Source organism: Rhinoderma darwinii, chromosome 4, assembly GCF_050947455.1.
Source record: "Rhinoderma darwinii isolate aRhiDar2 chromosome 4, aRhiDar2.hap1, whole genome shotgun sequence".
NCBI classification, from domain to species: Eukaryota; Metazoa; Chordata; class Amphibia; order Anura; family Rhinodermatidae; genus Rhinoderma; species Rhinoderma darwinii.
Window position 1 is genome coordinate 196847533 of NC_134690.1, and position 24954 is coordinate 196872486.

Sequence of the window (24954 nt, forward strand, 5' to 3'; positions counted from 1 at the left end):
ATAACAATTAGTTCTATTTGCTGTATTTTTCATGTATTTAGAAAGTTGCACCAATCACACTGATACACATTTTTATTTTAAAATAAAAAATATTTTTAAAAGGTGTTCCTAGCCTTTAATGGACCCGTATAAGTGTGGTCACACACTGCAGGTTTTGTTGCAGATGTTTCTGCGACAAGATCTGTTCCATTAGTCTGAACAGGCACCTGCTTCAGAAACAACCACATTCAGATGAATGGAAGTGATTTATAGTTGCAGAAATTTCTGCAACAAAATCTGCCACATGTGAATTTACCCTAATTATTCTTTTTTGCCTAAGACGTAAGATCACGTTATATAGTAATAGCTCGGACATTTATGGACACGGTGATATCAGTTATGTGATTGTTTGGTTTTTACATAGCTTTTTGGGGAAAAGGGATTTTATTGAACTTTTTGTGTGTATATATATTTTGTGTTTTATACAGGCTTCAAGATTATAATAACGTTCAAATCAGTGCATATATATCACAAAAACCTAATAAGGTGCATAAAATATCATCTCAATTAGTCGCTCAAATATTTCAGCTGTAATATATTATTATTATATATCGTCATGTGAAATCAAGTATCTATTATGACTAAATGTTTTTATTTTGGACACTATTATATATATTTTTATACACTTTTATATGTTAATGAATTGATTAAAAATCTTATACTTACCCAGAATTCTGTGCTTCTTTGTCCAGGCTGGCCTTCTGGGATGAAATGTCATCCCATGAGACCAGCCTGCAGGACGGCAGAGGGCAGCGTCGCCATGGCTACATATGAAACTTTTTTTTATGTGCAGTTTTCCGCAGCGGACATTCCGGCCGAAAAACTGCCTGCAACACTCTTCGGGTATGTTCACACACAAACATAATATACGTCTGAAATTACGGAGTTGTTTTCAGGCGAAAACAGCTCCTGAATTTCAGATGTAATTGCTCGTACCTGCGTTTTTCGCGGCGTCCATTACGGACGTAATTGGAACGTTTTTTCAGTGGAGTCAATTATAAACGGCTCCAATTACGTCCCAAGAAGTGACATGCACTTCTTTGAGGCGGCCGTCTTTTTACGCGCCGTCTTTTGACAGCGGCGCGTAAAAAATTAGCCCGTCTGCACAGAACACCGTAAGACCCATTGAATTCAATGGGCAGATGTTTGCCGACGGTTTGGAGCCGTTTTTTCGGCCGTAATTCCAGGCGAAAAACGCCTGAATTACATCTGTAAATAGGGCGTGTGAACATACGCTTCCACTGTGGATTTTCCACCCACATATCTGGATAGGGAACCTGAAAGAAATGTGCTACGTGTGCAGAAAGCTCCATTTGAGTAGGCCATTCTCAGGCTTCAATACTTGTACAGCAGCTTCCTAATTCTCGCAAGAAAAGTTAAATCAGCCAAGTGGCGATCTGGAAAAGAGTAGCTGTGCGATCCCCATTCTCAATTTAGGTGCAGATCTCAGAGCTGGGGTCTGCACTTATCCCATGGATATACCATATTTGTCTGAGGCGGGGATAACCTTTTTAATAAAATATCTCAGGATACACAGCATCTCAGTCCAATGTTGCAAATACCACCAAGATATTCGGATAAGTGTATACCACAAGAAACCAGAGGAAATAAAATGTATCAGGAGAGCATGCTGTATGCTGGTGATATGAGCGGTAGTAAATAATAGCAGTAACACGGGGGGGGGGGGTCACCTCTCAGGGGGAGCCCACAGATTCCCGGTCTGCATTTGAGTGTAGTACAATTGTAGGGATTACCTAAGTATTGTACTACACTCAGAAGGGCACCAACTCATCAGCAGGAACGGTATCTACTCCTTTGAACAAGATGAGCCATGCCAGAGCCTTACAAAATGACCTCCAGCAGGCTACTGGTGTGCGCGGTTCTAACCAAACCGTCACAAGCAGACTCCATTGAGGCCGACGTCCTGTAGTGGGACATGTGCTCGTAGCCCAGCATCGTGCAGCTTGATTGGCATTTGCCAGAGAACACCCGAATTGGCAGGTCCGCCATTGGCGGCCCATTCTCTTCACAGATAAGAGCAGGTTCACACTGAGCACATGACAGACGTTAAAGAGTCTGGAGACACCGTGACGAACGTTATGCTGCCTGCAACCTCATCCAGCATGACTGGTTTGGTGGTAGGTCAGTGATGGTCTGGGGAAGCATATACTTGGAGGGTCTCACAAACCTCCATGTGATAGCCAAATCAGTACCCGGACCGCTATTAGTTACCGGGATGAAATCCTCAGAGCTATTGTCAGACTTTATGCTGGCGTAGTGGGCCCTGGGTTCCTCCTGGTGCAGGATAATGCCTAGCCTCATGGCCAGTGTGTGTGGGCAGCTCATGGAGAAAAAAGGCATTGATGCCATTCACTGGCCTTTACATTCCCCAGACCTGAACCCAATTGAGACGCTCTGGGACAAAATATATATCAGTGCATCCAATGAATACAGCCACATGCCTAAACGTTGTCGGGAGTGCATACGGGTATGTGGCGGCCATACACACTACTGAGACACATTATGAGTTGCCGTGATGAAATTCACACAAATTGGATCCGCCTGTGATTTAATTTTTTTACTTTGATTTTCAGGGTAATTTTAAATCCAGTCTTCAATTGGTTGATGATTTAGATTTCCATTGACAGTTAATACGTCATTTTGTTCTCAACAAATTACACAATTTATATAAGTTACGATTTTCAACTTGAATCTTTCGTTCGAGATTTGATATGTGATTTAAGTGTTCCCTTAATTTTTTCAGGTTGGATGGGGACTGTCGGTGGACCGCCATTTTCAGGTCTCTCCAGGGATATTCGATTGAGTTCAAGTCAGGGCTCTGGCTGGGCCACTCAAGGACATTGAGTTGTCCGTAAGCCACTCCTGTGTTGTCTTGGCTGTGTGCTTAGGGTCATTGTCTTGTTGGAAGGTGAACCTTCGGCACAGTCTGAGGTCCAGAGCACTCTGGATCAGGTTTTCATTAAAGTGTAGCTAAACGTTTGACAAACTTCTGACACGCCAATAGTGACATGTCAGAAGTTTGGATTGGTGGGAGTCCGAGCACTGAGACTCCCACCAATCGCTAGAACAAAAGCAGCTGAAGCACTTGTGTGATTGCTCAGCCGCTTCGTGGCTATTCGGCTTTTTTTCCGGAAATAAATGTATCGGTGTACAGACTCAATAGAAAGTCTATGAGCCCGTACGCCGATACATCAGCTTTCCGGAAAAAGCCGAACAGACATGAAGCGGCTGAGCGCTCACACGAGTGCTTCAGCTGCTTTTGTTCTAGCGATTGGTGGGGTCTCAGTGCTCGGACCCCCACCAATACAAACTTCTGACATGTCATCATGACATGTTAGAAATTTGTCAAACATTTAGCTACACTTTAAGAATATCACTGTACTTTTCTCCATTCATCTTTCCCTCAACCCTGACCGATCTCCCTGTCCCAGCCGCTAAAAAACACTCCCACAGCATGATGCTGCCACCACCATGCTTAACTGTAGGGATGGTATTGGCGAGGTGATGAGCAGTGCTTGATTTCCTCCAGTCATGACGCTAAGGCTGGGTTCACACACCCTATTTACGGACGTAATTGGGGCGTTTTAACGTCCGAAAATACGGCTCCAAAGTGCCGGCAAACATCTGCCCATTAATTTGAATGGGTTTTACGATGTACTGTGCCGACTGTCATTTTTTTTATGTGCCGCTGTCAAAAGACGGTGCATAAAAAAGACGCCCGCGTCAAAGAAGTGCCTGTGACTTCTTGGGATGTAATTGGAGCAGTTTTCCATTGACTCCATAGAAAAATAGCTCCAATTACGTCCGTAATGGATGCTGCGAAAAACACCTGCACATGCCATTACGTCTCAAATTCAGGAGCTGTTTTCTCCTGAAAACAGCTCCGTAATTTCAGGTGCATCGGACGTGTATGTGTGAACCCAGCCTTAGAATTGAAAATTCAATCTTGGTTTCATCAGACCACAGAATTTTGATTCTCAGTCTGAGAGCACTCCAGGTGGGCTTTCATGTGTCTTTTACGGAGTATAGGCTTCTTTCTGACCACTTTGCCATGATAAAGCCCAGATTGGTGTAGTGCTGCAGTGATGTTTGACCTTCTGTAAGTTTCTCCCATCTGCACACAGGATCTTTGGAGCTCAGCCCAAGTGACTATTGGGTTCTTGGTCACCTCTCTTACCTAGGCCCTTCTCCCCCGATTACTAGGTTTGGTGGGGCGGTCAGCTCTAGGAAGAGTCCTGGCTGTTCCAAACTTCTTCGATTTAATAATTATGAAGGCCACTGAGCTCTTGGGAACTTTCATTGTAGCAGAAACGTCTTTGTGCCCTTCTCCAGGTCTGTGCCTCCACACAATCTTGACTCTGCGCTCTACAGGCAGTTCTTTCCTCCTCATGACTTGGTATTTGCTCTGATATGCATTGTCAGCTGGGAGACTTTATATAGACAGGGGGGGGGTGTCTTTGCAAATCACGTCCAATCAAATGAATTTACACAGGTGGACTCCAATCAAGGTGTAGCAGCATTTCATAGATGATCTAGAGAAATGGGAGGCCACCAAAGCTACAACTCAAGTGTCCTAGCAAAGGGTCTGAATATTCATGTCCATGCGAAATTTGCATTTTCCATTTTGAATAAATTGACAAAAAAAAATATTCTGTCGCCATTATGGGGTATTGAGTGCAGAACGAGATGGAACAATTTGATTTTCTTTATTATTTTGGGGTCTGAGGACTTTCCGAATGCTCGCTCTCTAATATATATATATCCTGCTGCTAGGAGAGGTCAGCCATAACCACATACCGACAGGGGAGCATCTGCAGATTGGCATGACCTGCACAATATCCTGCAGCAACCCGATCCTCCTCGTAGCCCCACCTCTCTGGTTGACATCACATGACTCCGGCAGAAATGACACGGTACGTGGGAATAGTATAGTGAGAGCCTACTTTATACAGGCAGTTTCCCCTTACTGTCCCGGCCATGCGCCGCAAGCCTGGTTAGGAGCTAAATGCTTGATTGTACTGTGTGGTCTCCCCCCAATAGTCTTGAAGAAAACACACGGGTCAATTTCCTCCTGATCTCTTCCATTGTTGTCTGGAGAACGGTAATGGTGTAGGGCTTAGTACATCTGGTCGGCTATTGCAGACAACAGCAGTCGGGACAAGCTCTTCTTGCAACAAGTTACCTCACAGCGTTTGTATGGAAGGGAGAAAGACATGGCTGATTTCCTGGAATACATATAGAAGAATTTTATATATTTGTCACTTTTGAATGCAATAGGAGAGAATATGATAGAGGGAAGCGGGCATATTTTTCTTGTGTGTATTTCCTTCCTTTCATGTCCCATTAAAAAGGGAACCTGTCAATAGGTTTGGAGCCACGAAACCACCAGCATGCCGTTATGCAACTAGGGTTTAAAACTCCAAACCAGCCAACCTCAAAAAGAGGTTTAAGCAATAGTTCGTCAAGTGAATTACAACTTCCCGAGATGAGACCAGGCATGGCATCGGGCGCAAGAGCAAACTATGCCAAAGACACTACAAGCGGTAAAGCAAGGTGTCCTATCTTCAGCTTCACGTTCACAATGCACCGATGCCACCTGACTTCTTTTGGAATGTTGTAATACACTTTACTAACTATTCCCTAAACGTCCGTTTTCGAGGCAGGCAGGTTTGGAACATCAAACCCCAGCTGCATAACGCAATGCTGGTTTAGTGGCTTTATACCTACTGACAGGACCCCTTTAAGTCACTCAAATTCAACTTTCCCAAGACACACAGAGGTCTTTAGTAAATTTGAGATCTATTCAGGTTTAATAGCAGATTATGACAACATGAGCAACCTCCTTGTGCAGCTCCAAACCAGTTCTAATAACACAGAAAATACAAGTTTAAAAATGAGCGCGGCAATTTTATTTGGCCATGAAGTTTTCCCATTAACGACAACGCAAATAGAAAGTGTACATTCTTTTTCATTTATTCACTGAAGAAAACAAGGGAAAATTACACAACAAGGAAAACAGTACAGTTTTTGCATTGGCAGTTATCAACCACATAGCAGCTTTTCCAGCATTAAGGAGAACCCCAACCTTTCACCCTGCAATGACAGGTGTTTTTACCAAGAGAGCAGTCACACGCAGCAGATTTGTTGCAGAAATTTCTGCGAATGAAAATCAGTACTATCCATTTAAATGTTATGTTCTGCACCAAGAAAACGGATTTCTGCAAGTATCATTCAGATGAATGGGTCAGCGCAGATACTTCTGCCACGTGAGAATATATCCAAATAGGACACTAGGGGTTAGCAGGAAGCCGTGTTCTTATTTGATATAGCTGCATTTTATGGTTCATTTCTCTTTTTCTGTTGGGAAAAAAAAGTGTTATGGCAGCATAGTGGGGTTCTGCTCAAATACATTAGATTAATAGGGAGCCAGCAAGGATAGCTGTTGGCCAATTGAGCGGGCAGCTATTAGTATAACTAGCTTAAAGGGGTTGTCTTACCAAGAAAACCCTCGTCCATGTGCCTTATTGGAAGCCACTGCAAGGGAATTGAGTGGCTCGCCGTGGGTACGATGATAACAGCTGATTGCTGGGGTGAAGAGAAGCTGGACCCACTATCTTCTGATTTTAAAATGGGGGTGGTCTTTATGAGACAATGCCTTTTAAGGGTGCAGTCACACATGGCAGAAATTTTCTGCGACTCAAAATCAGTTCCATTCCAAATGGAACTTGCAGAAATGGATATTATCTTCAGTCGCAGTTTCCATAACTCCCATAGAAGTGAAGAGGAGTTATGGAAACCGCATAGCACGGCAAACTTGGCTGTTTCAGCAGCTCCTGAGTTCCAGAAACAGCGTAGCTCGCCATGCTACACTGTTTCCGTAACTCCCATTCACTTCCACGGGAGTAATGGAAACAGCCTAGCTCAGGAAGCACCGCGGTTTCTGTAACTCCCAACCATCCACTCGGGAAGTGGCCAGGAGACAGGCAGAATGGGATTTAAACCCCATTCTAGAGATAGGTACAGGTTCTAGAGGTGGGACCCACATCTATCAGACATTTATGGCATATCCTGTGGACATGCCATAAAAGTCCAAGATGGGCATAATCCTTTGAGTCAAGTGGGCGGTCCTACACATTGATTGACAACTACTCTTGTATTCACACACATACAGGGAAGGTCAATCAATTCTTAAGATCACCAACTGGACTCTAGCCCACAGCGTTGAATATAACTTGTAATGTATTCATTTAAATCCTTTCAATCTTTTTGCACAAAACTATACATCAGTCTTCTGCTCATCTCCTCATTCTCTCCAAATCTGTGTACATTTATAAAATATGAAGGAAATATTGACGTTGCTATTGCATTCAACAACCTAACAAACTAAAAACCAAATTATACTAGCTGGACAATCTGGGGCTGGAAACCATTACAGCAATTTTTTTGGTACAAGATAATATAAGTATACTAAGTGTCAGATAAAAGGAATGTTAAAATAACGAAGGCAAACAACTATTTCGGTAGGACTCTTCAAATAATTTAGCTACAAAATACCCTCAGCATTGACATAATATAGCCAGCAGGACCATTCCTCTTATATATGGTGTTAACTTTATTCCTAAGTTTCTGATAGTGAAGCAGTGTTCCCGGCAATGAGCAGGGTTGGTGACCAGCCTCTCCACACCCACAAGACACAAATAATAATTTATTGGGGAAAGAACTGTTTAGGTGCCATGCCCAGTGGCTTATGGACACAAACACTGTGGTCACATTAGAACATGAAATTTATAACATGGCTGTGTACATGAGCCCTAGCAAAAATAAGACCATGAAAGATGTGGGGTTGGGGAGAGGACTTGGGTGGATTTCCTTGCACATATTTAATTGCTAAGACTTTCTATATGAAATGCCATTTTCTCGGAAGTTTCTTCTTGAACATCAGTGTTCCAGTTCAGTGCAATAGTCGAGATAACCATCAGCATTACAAGCATTGAAATATTACAAGCCTTTACAAAGCAGTAAAAAAAAAAAAAAAAATCAGGTCTTTACAAGAAGCTTTACAGCACTTAAACATGTTATACACATCATTTGCACCCACACATTTAAATGGGTCTCTAGTGTGAAAAGTTACATGTAACAAAAATAAATACATTAAATCAAGCAGTGTTGCTTGTTGCCTAGAGGAAATGCCCCCTGTCATCATTGCAATGATAGCACCCCAAAACTACTGTAGTCCACAGGCTGCAGAAACTAAGCGGTGCCACAGTACTCCTTATCCAGACAAATTAAAGGGTTAATGCCATCTTAGACATTTATGGCATATCCACGGACTAGGCCATAAACGTCAGATAGTACCTCGGTTCCAGGCACTTTATTTATTCTTCACCCGGATGTGGTGTACACCTCACCAGGCAGGACACAGGTGCAGGTCCTGGATCTGGGACCAGCATCGATCAGGAATTCATTGCCTATCTCGTGAATATGGCATAAATGGAAAAGATGGGAATACCCCTTTAGACCTGGAGAAACAGTTTCACATTTTGAAACCCAACAGATAAAAATAAAATAAAAAAGAGATTTTAAAGTTTGATCTCAAGCAACTATGGTAAACTGCTTAACAGGAGTGCATTCACCATGGAGAATCAAGACGCCAGAAGGGTAGAAAATAACAGACAGATGGTGAGACTTTACCTTACACGTACCGGTGTACCACAGACTCACATCTCATAAGCTGCATGAGGGGCGACCATCATCCCTTACCTTTATGCAAGATGGAACAGGTAAGTGTTACATAACTAACTCGTACTCATCCAGACCAGAGAACAACTTATTACAGTTTGACTGAAAGACAGGTTTTGTTTAACAGTAATCTATATACAGCCCATAAAACATCCCATTCCGCTGCAGAGCAACAGAAGCACTGACCGCAGATGTGAACTACGTTTTAGGAAACTTTCACAGTTCTTTTATGAACAGGTTGCCCGTAATGGAGATACATAGGTGTACAGTGATAATACCCGTCTCACCTATGAATGGAATTTTGGTTATTATTAAATTTCTACAATTATCATTTGGTGTTCATCTAATCTATATGAAAAATTGTAGTGCATGGCCACATTTAGTTACCTGCTACACCTTCGGATTAAATTAAGGCTCTGTTCACATTAGCATTTTATGCTTTCTGTCTGGGGTTCCCCTATTTTTGACAGCAAGAATAGTGCAGTCTGTAGTTATTCTTGCCGTCAAAAATGCCAAAACCCAGAGGGAGCATCAACAACCGAAAATGGATCTGGCGCAGCCATCATTGCTCGCGTGAACAGAGCCTTAGCAGTCACAGTAAAACAAAAAAAGAACATATTTAGACATGGTTTTAACTCGCTGTACACCAAATTTTATTTATTTTTTTCTTTAAGAACTGCAGCCTTTTTACTTAAAAAGGGAGTGCATATTAAAAAGGAGCAGGCAGGGAGAATAAAAAAAACAAAAAACACTAAATATTTGAAAAACTTTTCGGCTCATTGAAACGTTGACCTGCAACTGTGTGATACAGGCTGGAATAAGCATAGAGACTTGCCATAGGAACGACCTTCCATATTCATGAGACAGTTTGGAGGGCAACACTTTTTTTCTAGAATTATTCCCAGGTACAACAAAAGACATGGTCTAAAAAATAACCCCACTTCACAAAAGAAATCGTATGAAGAGTACTAGAGGAAGAAGCTAGCGCACAAGCCGTGCAGACCTGCTTAGACGCACATGCAGGACACCATGCCAATACTTAGTTTGGAATATCAGCACTGTTGTTGCGATTTCCATATTTATGGTGGATAATAAGCAGTATAACACCCAAGAAGAAGCAGATGGAGCCCACAGTGATGTAAGCAATTCCTAAGAATGGATTCTTTCCCCCCATCCAGGAGATTGTGCTGAGGATCATTCTCTTCCTTCCATCAAAGCTGAGAACAGGGTAATCTGAGAAACGTATAGGAAATATTGTATATGCATGAAATAAAAAGACTGGGTACGTACCAGTATGGAAGAATAAAAATACATGGAGAAGAGTTAGGTTACTGTGTATGTGGTTTTTTTTTTTTTACCCAAATCAGGAGTGGGGCCTAAACACAGGAAAAGTAAAAGGAAAAGACGTATATTTCGCTTTTTTTTAATCCAAGATTTGGCTAGAAAGAAGAACTGCAATCACGGCAAGCGAGTGTAGACAAAAAGAGTCATTATCCGGTTACTTGCCTGTCGTATAATCTTGTAGATGGCCTTCTTCGAAAAAAAAAAACTGAGAACCAGAATGCTATTTCATATTACTCTGGACCATATAATATGGTGTCTGTTCATCTTCAGCAACTCACACACACACAAAAAAAACCAGGAGCTATAAAGGGGAACTCCCTACCCAGGTAGATCCTAATAAGGTCACGATCATTACTTAACAGGGTATTCCTAACCTTTATGGCAATCGTGCAATCCCATCCCAAACAAATGGTGCCCAAGTTAAAGCAAGACGTGACTGCTATTTACCTTCGTTTTATAAAAGGATACTGTATTCTACATGGAGAGAGTAATTGCCAGGCGCCAAGGCAGCATATGCGGCATCATTCTTTTCTATCAACCCATAAAGTTTTCTGAAAGTAGGCAGTGCTGCCGTGCGCATCCACACAATGAAATCCTCATTGACGAAGCCATTGTTGTTGTCGTCATTTGGATCTAACTCGTAGACCGGTTTCTGCCAGTTAATTGGCTTTGTTGTATCTGTATAAGAGAGAAATGCAAGTTAGGGCCCTTTGACACTGGTCAATTATCGGACAAAAGAGCATTCACAGAAAGCAACGATCAGCCGATGAACGAGCGAACGCCGAAAATATTTTAAAATGCTGTAATGATCATCGTAGTCGGCAGCACATCGCTCTGTGTAAACAGGGAGATGTGCTGCCGACATGATGGAAATGCATGGATGAACCATCGTAGTAATGATCGCTCATCCCCATACATTACCGATCATAGCGCCTCGTGAGCATCGATCAATCAGCTGTCTCGTTGATCAGCGCTCGTTTTTTACAGCCCATATTGGCCTGTGTAAAAGGACCCTAAATCCTGCCCATCTAGTTCACATGTACAAAGCTTGCGGAGGAGGACAATATGACAGCAATGGCAGAAGTGAAACAATCATATCTATACAGGAGACAAGTCTGCATGTCCTTATAGGATGTACAAACATTTCATTATTCGGTACGTTACCTTTAAAGGTCTCCTTCAGATCACTAATATTTCCAGCTGGATTCCTGAACTTCACATTTTTATCAGTCCACCAAGCAATGCCTTTTTTGGTGAAAAAAATTTCTACTTCAGCTCCTTCTTTGATCTGATATAAGCGGAAAGTGTCTTAAAGCAAAAACATAACCAGTTAGAATTTGTTTGATTCTAGAAAAGTAAGGCTAAGTTCACATGCTGCAGAGGTCTGCAGGAAACTTCCACACTACAAAAATACAAACAAATGTACCCATTAAATTTAAAGGGGTTTTCCCATCCCAGAAAGCGATGGCATAGCGCTAGTAAATACCATCACTTAAAAGTGGTTCTCCGTTTCAGGCAATCCCATTGTTAAAACGGTCCCCATTGTGTTGGCAATGGTAAGATAACAGATTAAACGCTCGATTGGTATTCAGAAGTAAAACTAGTCCTATGACAATAGTGAAGCCAACTAAAATTGTAATGAATTAAAGGGGTTGTCTGGGTTATTAAAATGTGTAGCCTATAATTAAGATAGGCCATCAATGTTAAATCGGTGGGGGTCTGTCAGCACCCCTGTCCATCAGCTGTTTGACAGGGCTGCGGCGCTCGTACTCAAGTGTACGGGACAGTTGTGTGACACCTTGTACAGCTGCTACAAATGTAACGGGGCGTGCAAGTATGAGCGGAGAGGAGACCCATGTAAACAATGAAGGGGTACAAGTGCAAACCCCTTCAAACAACTGATCAGTGGGGGTGCCAACAGTCGGACCCCCATCGATCAAATATTGATTACCTTTGCTAAGAATATTAGGCTATCAATTTTAATAACCCCTGTAATTGAGATTGCAGAAATACGTAGGCTTATTTGCCATATAGTCCACTACTGTGCTAATGACTGGGATTAATCAGAGTCACATTTCAGTCACCCACTACCACGTCACAAACCATGCCACTACCGCACGTTACTGCAACATGAAAACAAATGGCATGCTATGCAATTGTAAGAGATTCTTCATGTAAAATGGAAATGCCACCATATGTTACACAATACCAAGAGGGCTAAACAGAAGTTTACCGTTAAACATGCTGTTCGCAATGGCACCACAGGGAGCAATAGGTTTGTTGAGATTCATACGATAGGGGTCACATTCCTTGCTGGGGTTCTAAAAGGGAATAAAATAAATCCCATGCATTTATGACACTTGAACAGTCACACATTACAATATATGGAACAGGTCAAGCATGTGAAAATGGATTTCCATCATTCTCCAGCAGGTGGTGCAACTATTGTTCTCATACAAGAGGCAATCTGAAAATGAACACAAAGCATGGAATAATGCTGTGTAACCTCCACAAGGTCAGGGTCTCCACACTAGTACACACTAATGGGAACGATCGGGAGATTTAGCAGTCAAAGGAAAAAGCGGATTGATCTCAAAATCTAAATTATTCAACAGATTCTTAAAATGTTATCACCCTGCAGCTAAAACACGTCCGGTGATGAAGTGGGGACGTTCCTTCATATTAGCAAAGCTGCATCTGTACACCAGAAGCAAAACTTCTAAACCAGCGCCTCAGATCAAGATCTATCAAATTACTAATAAATACTAATAAACTGCATTATTCTGCCATTCAACCGCAATGCAAATAAGACAAACCTTAGCTAGGTCTAGGAGGCAGCTCCAACACACCGCAGGGCCGGGTCTACCTAAGATGTACAAGCCTGGCTTTACACGTCAATTGCGTGGTCAAATCAGCCCTTAAACCTTAAAGAGGCTCTGTCACCACATTATAAGTGGACTATCTTGTACATAAGGAGATCGGTGCTATAATGTAGGTGACAGTAATGCTTTTTATTTAGAAAAACGATCTATTTTTACCACTTTATTAGCAATTTTAGATTTATGCTAATGAGTTGCTTAATGCCCAAGTGGGCATATTTTTACTTTAGACCAAGTGGGCGTTGTACAGGGGAGTGTATGACGCTGACCAATCAGCATCATGCACTCCTCTCCATTCATTTACTCAGCGCATAGGGATCCTGCTAGATCCTTATGTGCGGTCTTATACTAACACATTAACACGGGATGTCTATTCACAATCTCTGCACTTAGTAAGGCCTCATGCACACGACCGTAAAAACTCCCGTTATTACGGGTCGTAATTACGACCTGTAATAACTTGCTCATAGACTTCTATTGGCCACGGGTACCTTCCCGTTTTCTTACGGGAAGGTGCCGTGCCGTTGAAAAAGATAGAACATGTCCTATTTCAGGCCGTAATAACGGCACGGACAGTCCATAGAAGTCTATGGAGCTCCCGTAATGACGGGTGGCTACGTGTGTGAACCCGACATTACGGCAGCGTTGCTAAGCGACGTCAGTAAATAGTCACTGTCCAGGGAGCTGAAAGAGTTAACTGATCGGCAGTAACTCTTTCAGCACCCTGGACAGTGAATTCCGATCAGAATATAGAGCAACCTGTAAAAAAAAAAAAGATGTTCATACTTACCGAGAACTTCCTGCTTCCTCCAGTCCAGTCTCCCGGCCGTTTCCTTGGTGACGCGTCCCTCTCGACATCCGGCCCGACTTCCCTGGATGACGTTTCAGCCCATGTGACCGCTGCAGCCAATCACAGGTCAATCACAGGCTGCAGCGGTCACATGGACTGCCGCGTCATCCAGGGATGTCGGGCTGGATGTGAAGAGAGGGACGCGTCACCAAGACAACGGCCGGGTAAGTATGAATTTCTTTAACTTTTATTACAGAAAGGGCTGTCCCTTCTCTCTATCCTGCACTGATAGAGAGAAGGGGCTGCCGATTAGTGCAGTGCTATTTTGCCGCCAAAAACGTGCCCGTAAATACGGGTGGAATACGGGTGACACCGGACCCATATTTATGGGCACGGGTCCGTAAATACTGGTGCAAAACGGGTCGAATATGTGTGACCAAGGACCCGTATTTACGCCAGTATTTACGGGTGGGAAAAAAATACGGTCGTGTGCATGAGGCCTTACTCTGTCTGTGGTAGTTACAGCAGAGGAATCTCGCGAGATTACGCGGTAAATGACAGGTTACAACGAAATCACCCTTCCTCTGCTGTAACTACCATAGAAACAATAACGAAGTGCAGGGATTGTGAATAGACATTCCGTGGAATGTCTCTTCACTGTCTAAACACTTCAGTATTGTTAATGTGTTAGTATAAGACAGCACATAAGGATCTAGCAGGATCCCTATGCGCTGAGTAAATGAATGGAGAGGAGTGCATGATGCTGATTGGTCAGCGTCATACACTCCCCTGTAAAACGCCCACTTGGTCTAAAGTAAAAACCCACTTGGGTGTTAAGCAACTCATTAGCATAAATCTAAAAACGCTAATAAAGTGGTAAAAATAGATCGTTTTTCTAAATAAAAAGCATTACTGTCACTACATTATAGCGCCGATCTCCTTATGTAGGAGATAGGGCACTTATAATCTGGTGACAGAGCCTCTTTAATGACCAAGGTATTTTTTACGTTTTTCCATCGTCGCATTCCAAGAGCTATAACTTTTTGATTTTTTCTGTCGACATAGCTGTATAAGGTCTTGTTTTTTTAGCGGGACAAGTTGTATTTTTTTATTAGCATTATTTTGGGGTACATATTATTTATTGATTAACTTTTTAACTAAATCTACGGCGTTTGGTATAAATAACACAACTTTATTCAGCGGGTTGTTACGATTGCAACGATACCAAATTTGTATAGATTTTGTATGTTTTACTACTTTTACACAGTAAAAACGCTTTTTTTTCAAAATTATTTGTTTTTGTGTCTCCATATTTGAAGAGCTGTAACTTTTTTATTGTTCCGCCGATGCAGTTGTATGAGGGTTTATTTTTGCGGGACGACTTGTAGTTTTTATTGGTACCATTTTGGAGTAGATGCGTTTTTTGATCACTTTTTATCAAATTTTTTTTAAAGTCAGGATTCACAGAAAACAGCAATTTTTCCATTGTTTTTTAGTTTATTTTTTTACGGCGCTCACCATGCGGGGTATATAATGTAATAGCTTTATAGTCTGGGTCGTTACAGACGCGGCGATACCAAATATGTGTAACTTTTTTGCTTTATTTTGTTTTTTTTTAATAGTAAAGCATTTTGAAAGTTTTCCATCTTTTTTTTTAATTAACTTTCTTAAACTTTTTTTTTTACTTTACCAGTCCTACTAGGGGACTTTCATATGCGATCATCCGATCACTTTTATAATACTCTGCAATACTTTTGTATTGCAGTGTATTACTTACTGCCTGTCCGTTTAAAACAGACAGGCATCTGCTAGGTCATGCCTCTGGCATGACCTAGCAGGCATTCACTACAGGCAGACCTGGGGGCCTTTATTAAGCCCCGGCTGCCATCGAAGACACAGACGCTCAGTGATCTTATCGCCGGGTGTCTGTGGGATGAGAGGGAGCTCCCTCCCTCTCTCCAAAACAACTCCGATGCGGAGCTCGCTATTGAGCACCGCATCTGAGGGAATAAACGGGTGAGACCGATATCGATATCACCCCATCGAGTAGGGATGCCCCCAGCCCTCAGCAACCTCTGGTAGCTCACATCAGGGAGATTTAACGGCTACCTGCTCTGTTTATTTATTCTGATGCAGCGACGTGAAAAGGCTATTGCATCAGAATAAAGCCAGTTAGTGGCCGACGTGAAAAGGCATATTGGCGGTCACTAACGGGTTAAAGTAGTCAGAATAATGCTCCCCTTGGTAGCAGTGAAAGCCCCCACCCAGTAGTATAAATTGTGTTGCTGACTACCCCCTCCACTTCCCCCGGAGTCAGAGCAGGCCCGCCTGCTCCCAACACAATAATCACGGCAGGAATCAACCCCCCCAATGTCCTTCTCTCTGCATGCTCCAATGATGCGCCCTCTGCTGGCAGGAAGCTACGTATGAGCAGCCTATTGCGGTCTACTGGATGTAGGAGAAGCAGAGAGCACATTTTTTTTTTCAGGAAGCACTGCTAGAAGTCGCTATTCCTCCTGCGGGGTCCTTTGAAGGTGCACAGTTATACGGTAAGCCGAATATATACTGTAGTAAAATTAATCATCAAGTGCTGACCCCACTAATCTCAGCTGTGGGGGTAGGGATTTATAAAGAGGGGTTATGTTAATAATCATAATGAAACCATTTCATGCCAGAGATGCTCCCAGAATAACATGGCCGCTCATCCTAGACTTACACTCTCCCTCACAAAAATGACTTACTGTAAGAGAGTTCTTGTCTCCATTCAGCTGACTGTCATCTCTAGACTTTACATAACGTCGATGGTTCTGATAGAAGTTTGACAGTCCATAATACAAAAACACATTGCTCTGCAAAAAAGAACAGACAGGTTTTAAGAAGGAGGTATTTAGCAGAAAATGTGATCACGTACCCCAGATGAGATGCCCAAACAGTCCACAGAATCTATTTCTGGGGTCCTAACAGAATAAAGCACATGCGTATTTTACATTTATTGTACAAATAGTTTATTTCTGGCTGTGCAAACATGTTAAAACATAGTTACTCTCAGGGCCAGTCCACACGTTGCGTAAATACTGCAGATTTTCCACAACGGATTTAGTTGCGGAAAATTCAGTGGCAGCAAAGTGGATGAGATAATACAAGTGTCATCCACACGCAGCGTAAATACGGAGCGGAAAAAACGCTTAGAAATTGACCTGCGGTGCAGAGTTTTATACCACAGAATGTCAATTATATTTAGATAAACGCTGCTTATTTGTTGTGGGATTTTCCCATCGACTTCTACGGGGATATAAATCCTGCATCAAATAGCAGTTGTTCCGTTTTTTGTGGCGGGATCGCAGCGATCCCGCCGCAAAAAACGCAACTTAGAAAAAAATATATATATATTAATCTTACCTAGGAGTCTGTGTTTCATCCTCCTGGGATGACGCTTTATCCCATGTGACTGCCGATGCAGCCAATCACAGGCTGCAGCGGTCTCCTGGGATGAGACGTCATCCCAGGAGGCGGCCGGCCAAGTGCTGCAGTTTTCGCAGCGGACATTCTAGGCGAAAAACTGCACCAGTTTGGTGCGCATTTTCGCGGGAATTCCCTGCGGCGCACAGGGCGGATACGCTGTGTGCTATTACGCAGTGTATCCGCCTGTGTGAACTATATAGTAGCAGATGTACCCAATTTATATATCACTTGGTTCAAAATAATGTAAATGATCAAAGCCTGAAAGCTATAATAAAACACATGCAACAGAAGCAAAACAATCAGTGAGGAGTAAAATAGATTTACCTCAAATGCATTATCCAAGGTAAAGTTATGAACGCACACACATGATGGAGTGCTGTTCCAAGAGGCATTCAAGCACTTGTGACACGGGCTACTTGAATCTATTCCAGTGTAGTCAATCTGGGGAAAAAAAAAAAAAGGTTAAAGAAAATCAATAAGAAAAAAAATGCATGTAGTAAAACGCAGGACTAGCAGAAAAAAGAAATGAAACCACACAAAAAAGCTCTGTGAAGGATTATTAACTTGAGTAGTTTCCTGTTCATGTTTCTGCAGAAGGTCAATCACTACTTTAAACCATTGATCCCTATTGGGTGCGCCAGTAATAAAACAGGCACTTTAAATAGACTTCTACATGATGCACCTAAAGATCCAATATAGAAGACAACAGGAAATATGGTCAGACAGCCCTGGGGTCCTTCAATGGACCCTGAGCTGTCTGCCCATATAAGGTATGTTCCACAGGGAATGAAACAAAGGGGGTCCCACCCCTTCTTACTTTTCCTTTGAATGCCACGATCAGCTTTGATCACGGCATTCAAGGGGTTAATAGCGGAGATCAGAGGTTTCGCTGGTTTCCACCATGCGGGGCTGGGGCTGTGTATTACAGCAATTGCCCCACTCCTGATGGCGCGGGGACACTTGCTGTGCCCGCGCTATCAGCATGATGTGATGCGGCCGGCGCCGCCACTAAAGACAGAAAACATGGCGGGCACAATGCCAACACCGGCCACATCACATCATGCTAGTGACTATGGTTGTCACGATACCAGAATTTGAACTTCGATACCGATACTTTGTGTAGTATTGCGATACTCGATACCAAAACCATACTTTGTCAACAATAAAAAAAAAAAAGTTCTACCATTATCTGATGTGAGGCGCGTGGTATTATGAATTTGGAACCTCCATGTGCCTCACATTGATAGTAATTAACCCCATCATGTTCCTCAGTTATAATGGACTTTGGTTAATGTGTGAGGTACATGATGGGGTGAATTACCATTAATGTGAGGAACATGGAGGTTCAAAATTCATAATACCTCATGCCTCATATTAATAAGTGAAAGAAAGAAGATTTTTATTTTTTAAACCTCAAATGACACTATAAATTTGTTATTACGGTCACGACGATACCGGATGTGTGTATGTTTTATGTATTGAGACTTATTTTAAGGTTTATTAAAAAAAATACACTTTTTTTTTACATTTAACACTACTTTATTTTTACACTTGAATGTACTGGTATATATATCTATATGCTGATAGTAATGTACTGGTATATATATCTATAGGCCAGTACATTAGCTTGTGTACAGATAGTACACAGGCAGTTGTTCGGACATACCTCAGTATGCCCTAACAACAGGAAATATGGTCAGACAGCCCTGTGGTCCTATGGACCCTGGATTGTCTGCCCATATATGGTATGTCCCTCGATCACATCACAGGGACTCCGTGACGTGATCCTAAGGGCATCTCCCCCTTCTCATTTACCCCTTGAATGCTGCTTTGATCACAGCATTCAAGGGAATAGCGGCCGAGATGAGAGGTTTCTCTGATTTCCGCCGTTAGAGCAGGGCTGTGGCTGTGTAATACAGCCATTTCCCCGCTCCGGACAATAAGTGTGCGTGCGCGCTGCACTAATGAGCGGCGGCGCAGGCACTGAACATGGCTTAGTATTGAAATACATGAAATAACAGTATTGAACCATTTGAGGGTGCATGGTATCGAAACAGTATTGATGTTTTGATGCATCGTGCAACCCTACTAGTGACTAATTTCACGTATTACAATACTAAGATGCACGGCCACACAGCTAAGTACCGAAACACATGAATTCACGGTGTTGATGCATCATGCAACCCTGTACCACCCTGCCATCCAGCTCACCAACTTGTACAAAGTGCCACGGCTGGTGGGGCAGTACAACTCATTAGGGGCCTGTATTTCAAGTTACCTCTGTGCAATGGCCTAGGTGTCCTTGCTAGAGGAAAGAGAAGGTGCTTAGAGCTGCTACAGTCTAGCTCGGATGTTCTATCCACATTATCATTTGCACAGTATTTGGGAATTTTTTTTATTTCTATTTGATTTTTTTCTTGCTTACTGTAATTATTTTAGGAACTGAAGCTTCAAAATGTCATTTTCCTATCTACCCAAACAATGATTTCCTAGATCAGAACAAGGCCAAATCTTTCCTTTGAAGAAGTTATGTTTCTATACTTCCAGCGTACACTGGGCAAGCAGTATATGTTGGGAGGATTACCCGTATACAGCATGCTATACGTTTTCAGAAATCAGACTTTTCCATGTGAAATCCACAGGAATAAATATCACGCCTCATTTGTGCCATGGGCAAAAATCAGAACTACATCAGGTTGCAGACCCCATTAACAGGCAATGGGTGGCGGTTGTCGTCTGATTTCAGCTTGGAATCTGTATCAAATCCGACATGTGTAAATGGGGCCGAAATAGAAAGTTATTTTAAAGATCATCATCCAGAACCACAACCTCCAAAGCTAGATCACAGAATGTCACCCCCTAATAATCCCCATACTAGCTGACTACAATTATCTTAAGGCGAAGTTCACATCTCGTTTTCCGCACGTTTGTGGTATACGACGACGTATACGTTTTTAAAGCTACAAAGACGTATGCATTTGTAACATACGCTTATGCTTTTTTCTAGTATACGTTTGTGTCCGTTTTTCTAAAAACATAAGTTTTTTTGTTCTTGAGCTGAATCAAACTTTGTAAAGTCAAGATTTCCTATATATGGTGACAAAAACCATACGTTTTACGTATGCAGACGTAGGGTTTAAGATTGCATATGTCGTCCATACATCACCATTGACTTCAATAGAAATAAAAATGCAGACGTGTGATATACGTTTTGGAAAAGTACTGAAAAGCGTCGCTTTTCAGGACACGGAAAAAAAACAAACAAAAAAACAATAGAATGTAAGCAGACAAAACGTATTCAGAAACTGCACCATCAGGTCATCAGCCCTGACATAGAAAGCAATGTGCACGCTGTGGTACACGTTTGGACGTACAGCAAAAACAAGATGTGAACTTAGCCCAAGTTACATCAAATATCAGGAAATTCACGTCTGATCACATACCAGGTGACAGCGGTGCAATGTGCTGATAAAATCATCATGTGTCGCTTTAAATAACAGCCAGTTCGTAGAAAAGTATCCGAAACGTCATTTTTGCACTTTTTTTTTTTTTATAACTTTCACTTTGAATGACACTTGTCCAACAGGTCGGTCCAATGTAGCGGCGGCTGCATCACTGCTCACATGCGGTGGCCAACGGCTGCACAATTTTGCCGGTAATAACCGGCAAAATTGTCATTGGCAACCGCAAGTGAGCTGGGTTTCGGCTGCTACAATGAACCGTACCCCAAGTGTGGACAAAGTCAAGTGCAAGTATTTCAGGATACTCACGTCACAATACCCACCTTGTTTTTAGAAGTAACCCTGTGGGTGCGATCCTACGTAGTGGCCAGTGGCTGAAAAAATGGTCGCTGATAAATGGGACCGTACCATTATCCGGAGATGATCACAACGATCAGCGGTCATCACCAGGATAAGCAGTGCTGCATATTTTATCTCTGCACAGAAAACTGGCGCTAGCTGCATACTGAAGTGTTTAGACAGTGACTAGACATTCCCCGGGATGTCTATTCACAATCTCTGCACTTCGTTACTCTGTCTGTGGTAGTTACAGCAGAGGAAGCGTCATCTCGCAAGGTTACGCTGTATATGACCCGTTACAACGAGATCACCCTTCCTCTGCTGTAACTACCATAGACAGAGTAACGAAGTGCAGATTGTGAATAGACATCCCGTGGAATGTCTATTCACTGTCTAAACACTTCAGTATTGTTAATGTGTAAGTATAAGACAGCACATAAGGATCTAGCAGGATCCCTATGCGCTGAGTAAATGAATGGAGAGGAGTGCATGATGCTGATTGGTCAACGTCATACACTCCTCTGTACAACGCCCACTTGGTCTAGAGTAAAAATACACCCACTTGGGCATTAAGCAACTCATTAGCATAAATCTAAAATCGCTCATAAAGTGGTGAAAATAGATCGTTCTTTTAAATAAATAGCATAAGGCTGGATTCGCACGAGGTCATTACGTCCGTAATTGACGGACGTATTTCGGCCGCAAGTCCCGGACCGAACACACTGCAGGGAGCCGGGCTCCTAGCATCAGAGTTATGTACGATGCTAGGAGTCCCTGCCTCTCCGTGGAACTACTGTCCCGTACTGAAAACATGTTTACAGTACGGGACAGCTGTCCGGCAGCGAGGCAGGGACTCCTAGCATCGTACATAGGCATGATGCTAGGAGCTCGGCTCCCTGCACTGAGTTCGGTCCGGGACTTCCGGCCGAAATACGTCCGTCAATTACGGACGTAATGACCTTGTGTGAATCCAGCCTTAGGGTATGTGCACACACACTAATTACGTCCGTAATTGACGGACGTATTTCGGCCGGAAGTCCCGGACCGAACTTAGTGCAGGGAGCCGGGCTCCTAGCATCGTAGTTATGTACGATGCTAGGAGTCCCTGCCTCTCCGTGGAACTACTGTCCCGTACTGTAAACATGATTACAGTACGGGACAGTTGTCCTGCAGCGAGGCAGGGACTCTTAGCATCGTACATAACTATGATGCTAGGAGCCCGGCTCCCTGCACTGTGTTCGGTCCGGTACTTGCGGCCGAAATACGTCTGTCAATTACGGAAGTAATTAGTGTGTGTGCACATACCCTTACTGTCACCTACATTATAGCGCCGATCTCCTTATGTAGGAGACAGGGCACTTATAATGTGGTGACAGAGTCTCTTTAAGTCTTCCTTTTCTCTACATTGTGATGGGGGTGACATATATTAGGACAATGCGTTGAGATGTATTCGGTATCACTCCCTCCCTCACAGTTGACCAGTGATTCCCTCATACACCCTCAGCTGAGAACAGCCCGCGACTCACCTCATGTTCTCTGATGTTATTGGAGGTGACGAAGATGCCGATCCCTATAGGAATGAAGATGATCCCGATAACGAAGAATGCCGGCAGCACGGTCCCAGCAGTGAGAATCGGCTGCCAAGCCGGAAGTCGCTGCTGCTTAAAAGCAGTGTTATCGGGCTTCTTACTCTTCACTGCCGGCCCGGGCCCCACACCCGAGTTATGGTGCCCATCTTCCTCCTTGTAGTTCATAGCCATAGGGGTCTATCTCTTGCCCCAAACCGTCACCAGTATCACGGAGTTTTACCACAGCTGATCGAACACAACAAACCCGCCCTGCAACTGACTACAGGAAACGTCACGGGCGGATTAGCCCTAATGCGGAAGACGTTAACTCTACTGCGCGTGCGTTCTTTTTAGACACTAGAGGTATAATTGTGCTAGGTAAACTTGTTCTTGGGGAGGCGGCCATTTTGTTGGAGGGCAGCACCTAGGAACTATTATAGGTATGTAAATTTTCAGGCCTGGCAAAGCAGTTACCTGTTAGTCTGGGAGATACTTAGTGTCTGTAAATTCCTCCATGCCCTGGTCTTGCTAAAAGTTCCCTATAAGTGGGGTTGAATTTGAATCTGCCAGACTAATGTAGACTCTCTAAGTGTATCAGTTCTGGTGGTAAAGTACAGAATTTCTTTACAACCAGAATCTTTTGGTACAATTTTTACACTTTGAACCGCACGGAACTGCTACCTTTGATAACTTCAAGGGAGGCCTATCTTTAGCATTCTCATCATACCTGTTTACCTGATATAAAGCATACCTCCCAAATTTGAAGTATCGCAAAGAGAGTCAAACTTTGCCGTAGTGTAGCGCATCGCGGACAATTTTTTTTCTATTAAGCCACGCCTCTAAACCCACCCAATCCCTGCCCATACATTCCCAGTTCAGCCCACACTGTATCAAGCCAAATAGCTGCCCTCACACATTATGTGCCAAATAGCTGCCCCACACAGTAAAATGCCCCCTTAGGTGCACCCATATAGTATAAAGCCAACACAGATACTCCAATATTATGCCTACACAGATTCTCCCATGCAGTATAATGCCCACACAGATGCCACCATACAGTATAATGCCAACACAAGTGCCCCCATGCAGTATAATGCCCAAACAAATTCCCCGATACAGCATAACGTCCCATAGCTGCCCCCATGCAGCATTATGCCCCTCATAGCTGCCCCCATACAATATAATGCCCCCATACAGTATAAGGCCCACACAGATGTTTCCATATAGTATAATACCCCCATAGCTGCCCCATATAGCTTAATGCCCCCAAAGCTGCCCCCATACAGCATAATGCCCCCTAGCTGCCCTTATACAGTATAATGCCCCATAGCTGCCCCATACAGTATAATGCCCCTATAGCTGCCCCCATACAGTATAATTCCCCCACAGCTGCCCCCATAAGGTATAATGCCACCTTAGCTGCCCCTAATGCCAGTGCCCACATATAAAGTGCCAGCGCCTTTGTAGATAGTGCCACAGTGCCATGTAGAGAGTGCCCGTGTAGATAGCACCACATTGTCTCCTGTAGATAGTGCCCCTATATAGTCTCAAGCACATGGCCCGCTAGACACAGAGCAGCTAGTATAGGCTCTGCTCTCGGGCTCTGTGGAATTACCTGACATCGCTGTCCATATATGGACAGTGTGGTCAGGGGCTTCCCCAGAGCAGAGTCCTGGGCAGAGCGCTAGCATAGGCTCTGCACCGGGACTCTGTGGAATCCCCTGACATCGCTGTCCATGAATAGACACGGGATGTCTGGGGCTTCCCCAGAGCCTGAATCCCGGGCAGAGCACTAGCATAGGCTCTGCTCCGGGACTCTGTGGAATCCCCTGACATCGCTGTCCATGAATGGACACGCAAAGTCTGGGGCTTCCCCAGAGCCTGAGTCCCGGGCAGAACGCTAGTATAGGCTCTGCTCTGGGATTCTGTGGAATTCCCTGACATCGCTGTCCATATATGGACAGTGTTGTCAGGGGCTTCCCCAGAGCGGAGTCCTGGGCAGAGCGCTAGCATAGCCTCTGCTCCGGGACTCTGTGGAATACCCTGACATCGCTGTCCATGAATAGACACGGGATGTCTGGGGCTTCCCCAGAGCCTGAGTCTCGGGCAGAGCACTAGCATAGTCTCTGCTCCGGGACTCTGTGGAATCCACTGACATCGCTGTCCATGAATGGACACGCGAAGTCTGGGGCTTCCCCAGAGCCTGAGTCCCGGGCAGAATGCTAGTAGAGGCTCTGCTCCGGGACTCTGTGGAATCCCCTGACATCGCTGTCCATGAATAGACACGGGATGTCTAGGGCTTCCCCAGAGCC

At 43.5% G+C, this 24954-nt stretch overlaps 1 protein-coding gene across 1 annotated transcript; it reads right to left on the reverse strand.

Moving 5' to 3' along the window:
* Window positions 1-6010: 6010 nt before the first annotated feature.
* TMEM30A (transmembrane protein 30A) lies at window positions 6011-22978 on the reverse strand. Its single transcript, XM_075862038.1, has 7 exons — window positions 22601-22978; window positions 17599-17715; window positions 16554-16661; window positions 12377-12464; window positions 11308-11451; window positions 10612-10821; window positions 6011-10032 (listed from the first exon to the last, which is right to left on the reverse strand). The coding sequence occupies exons 1-7, from the start codon at window positions 22832-22834 to the stop codon at window positions 9839-9841; spliced, it is 1095 nt and encodes a 364-aa protein (XP_075718153.1). The 5' UTR covers window positions 22835-22978; the 3' UTR covers window positions 6011-9838.
* Window positions 22979-24954: the final 1976 nt, after the last annotated feature.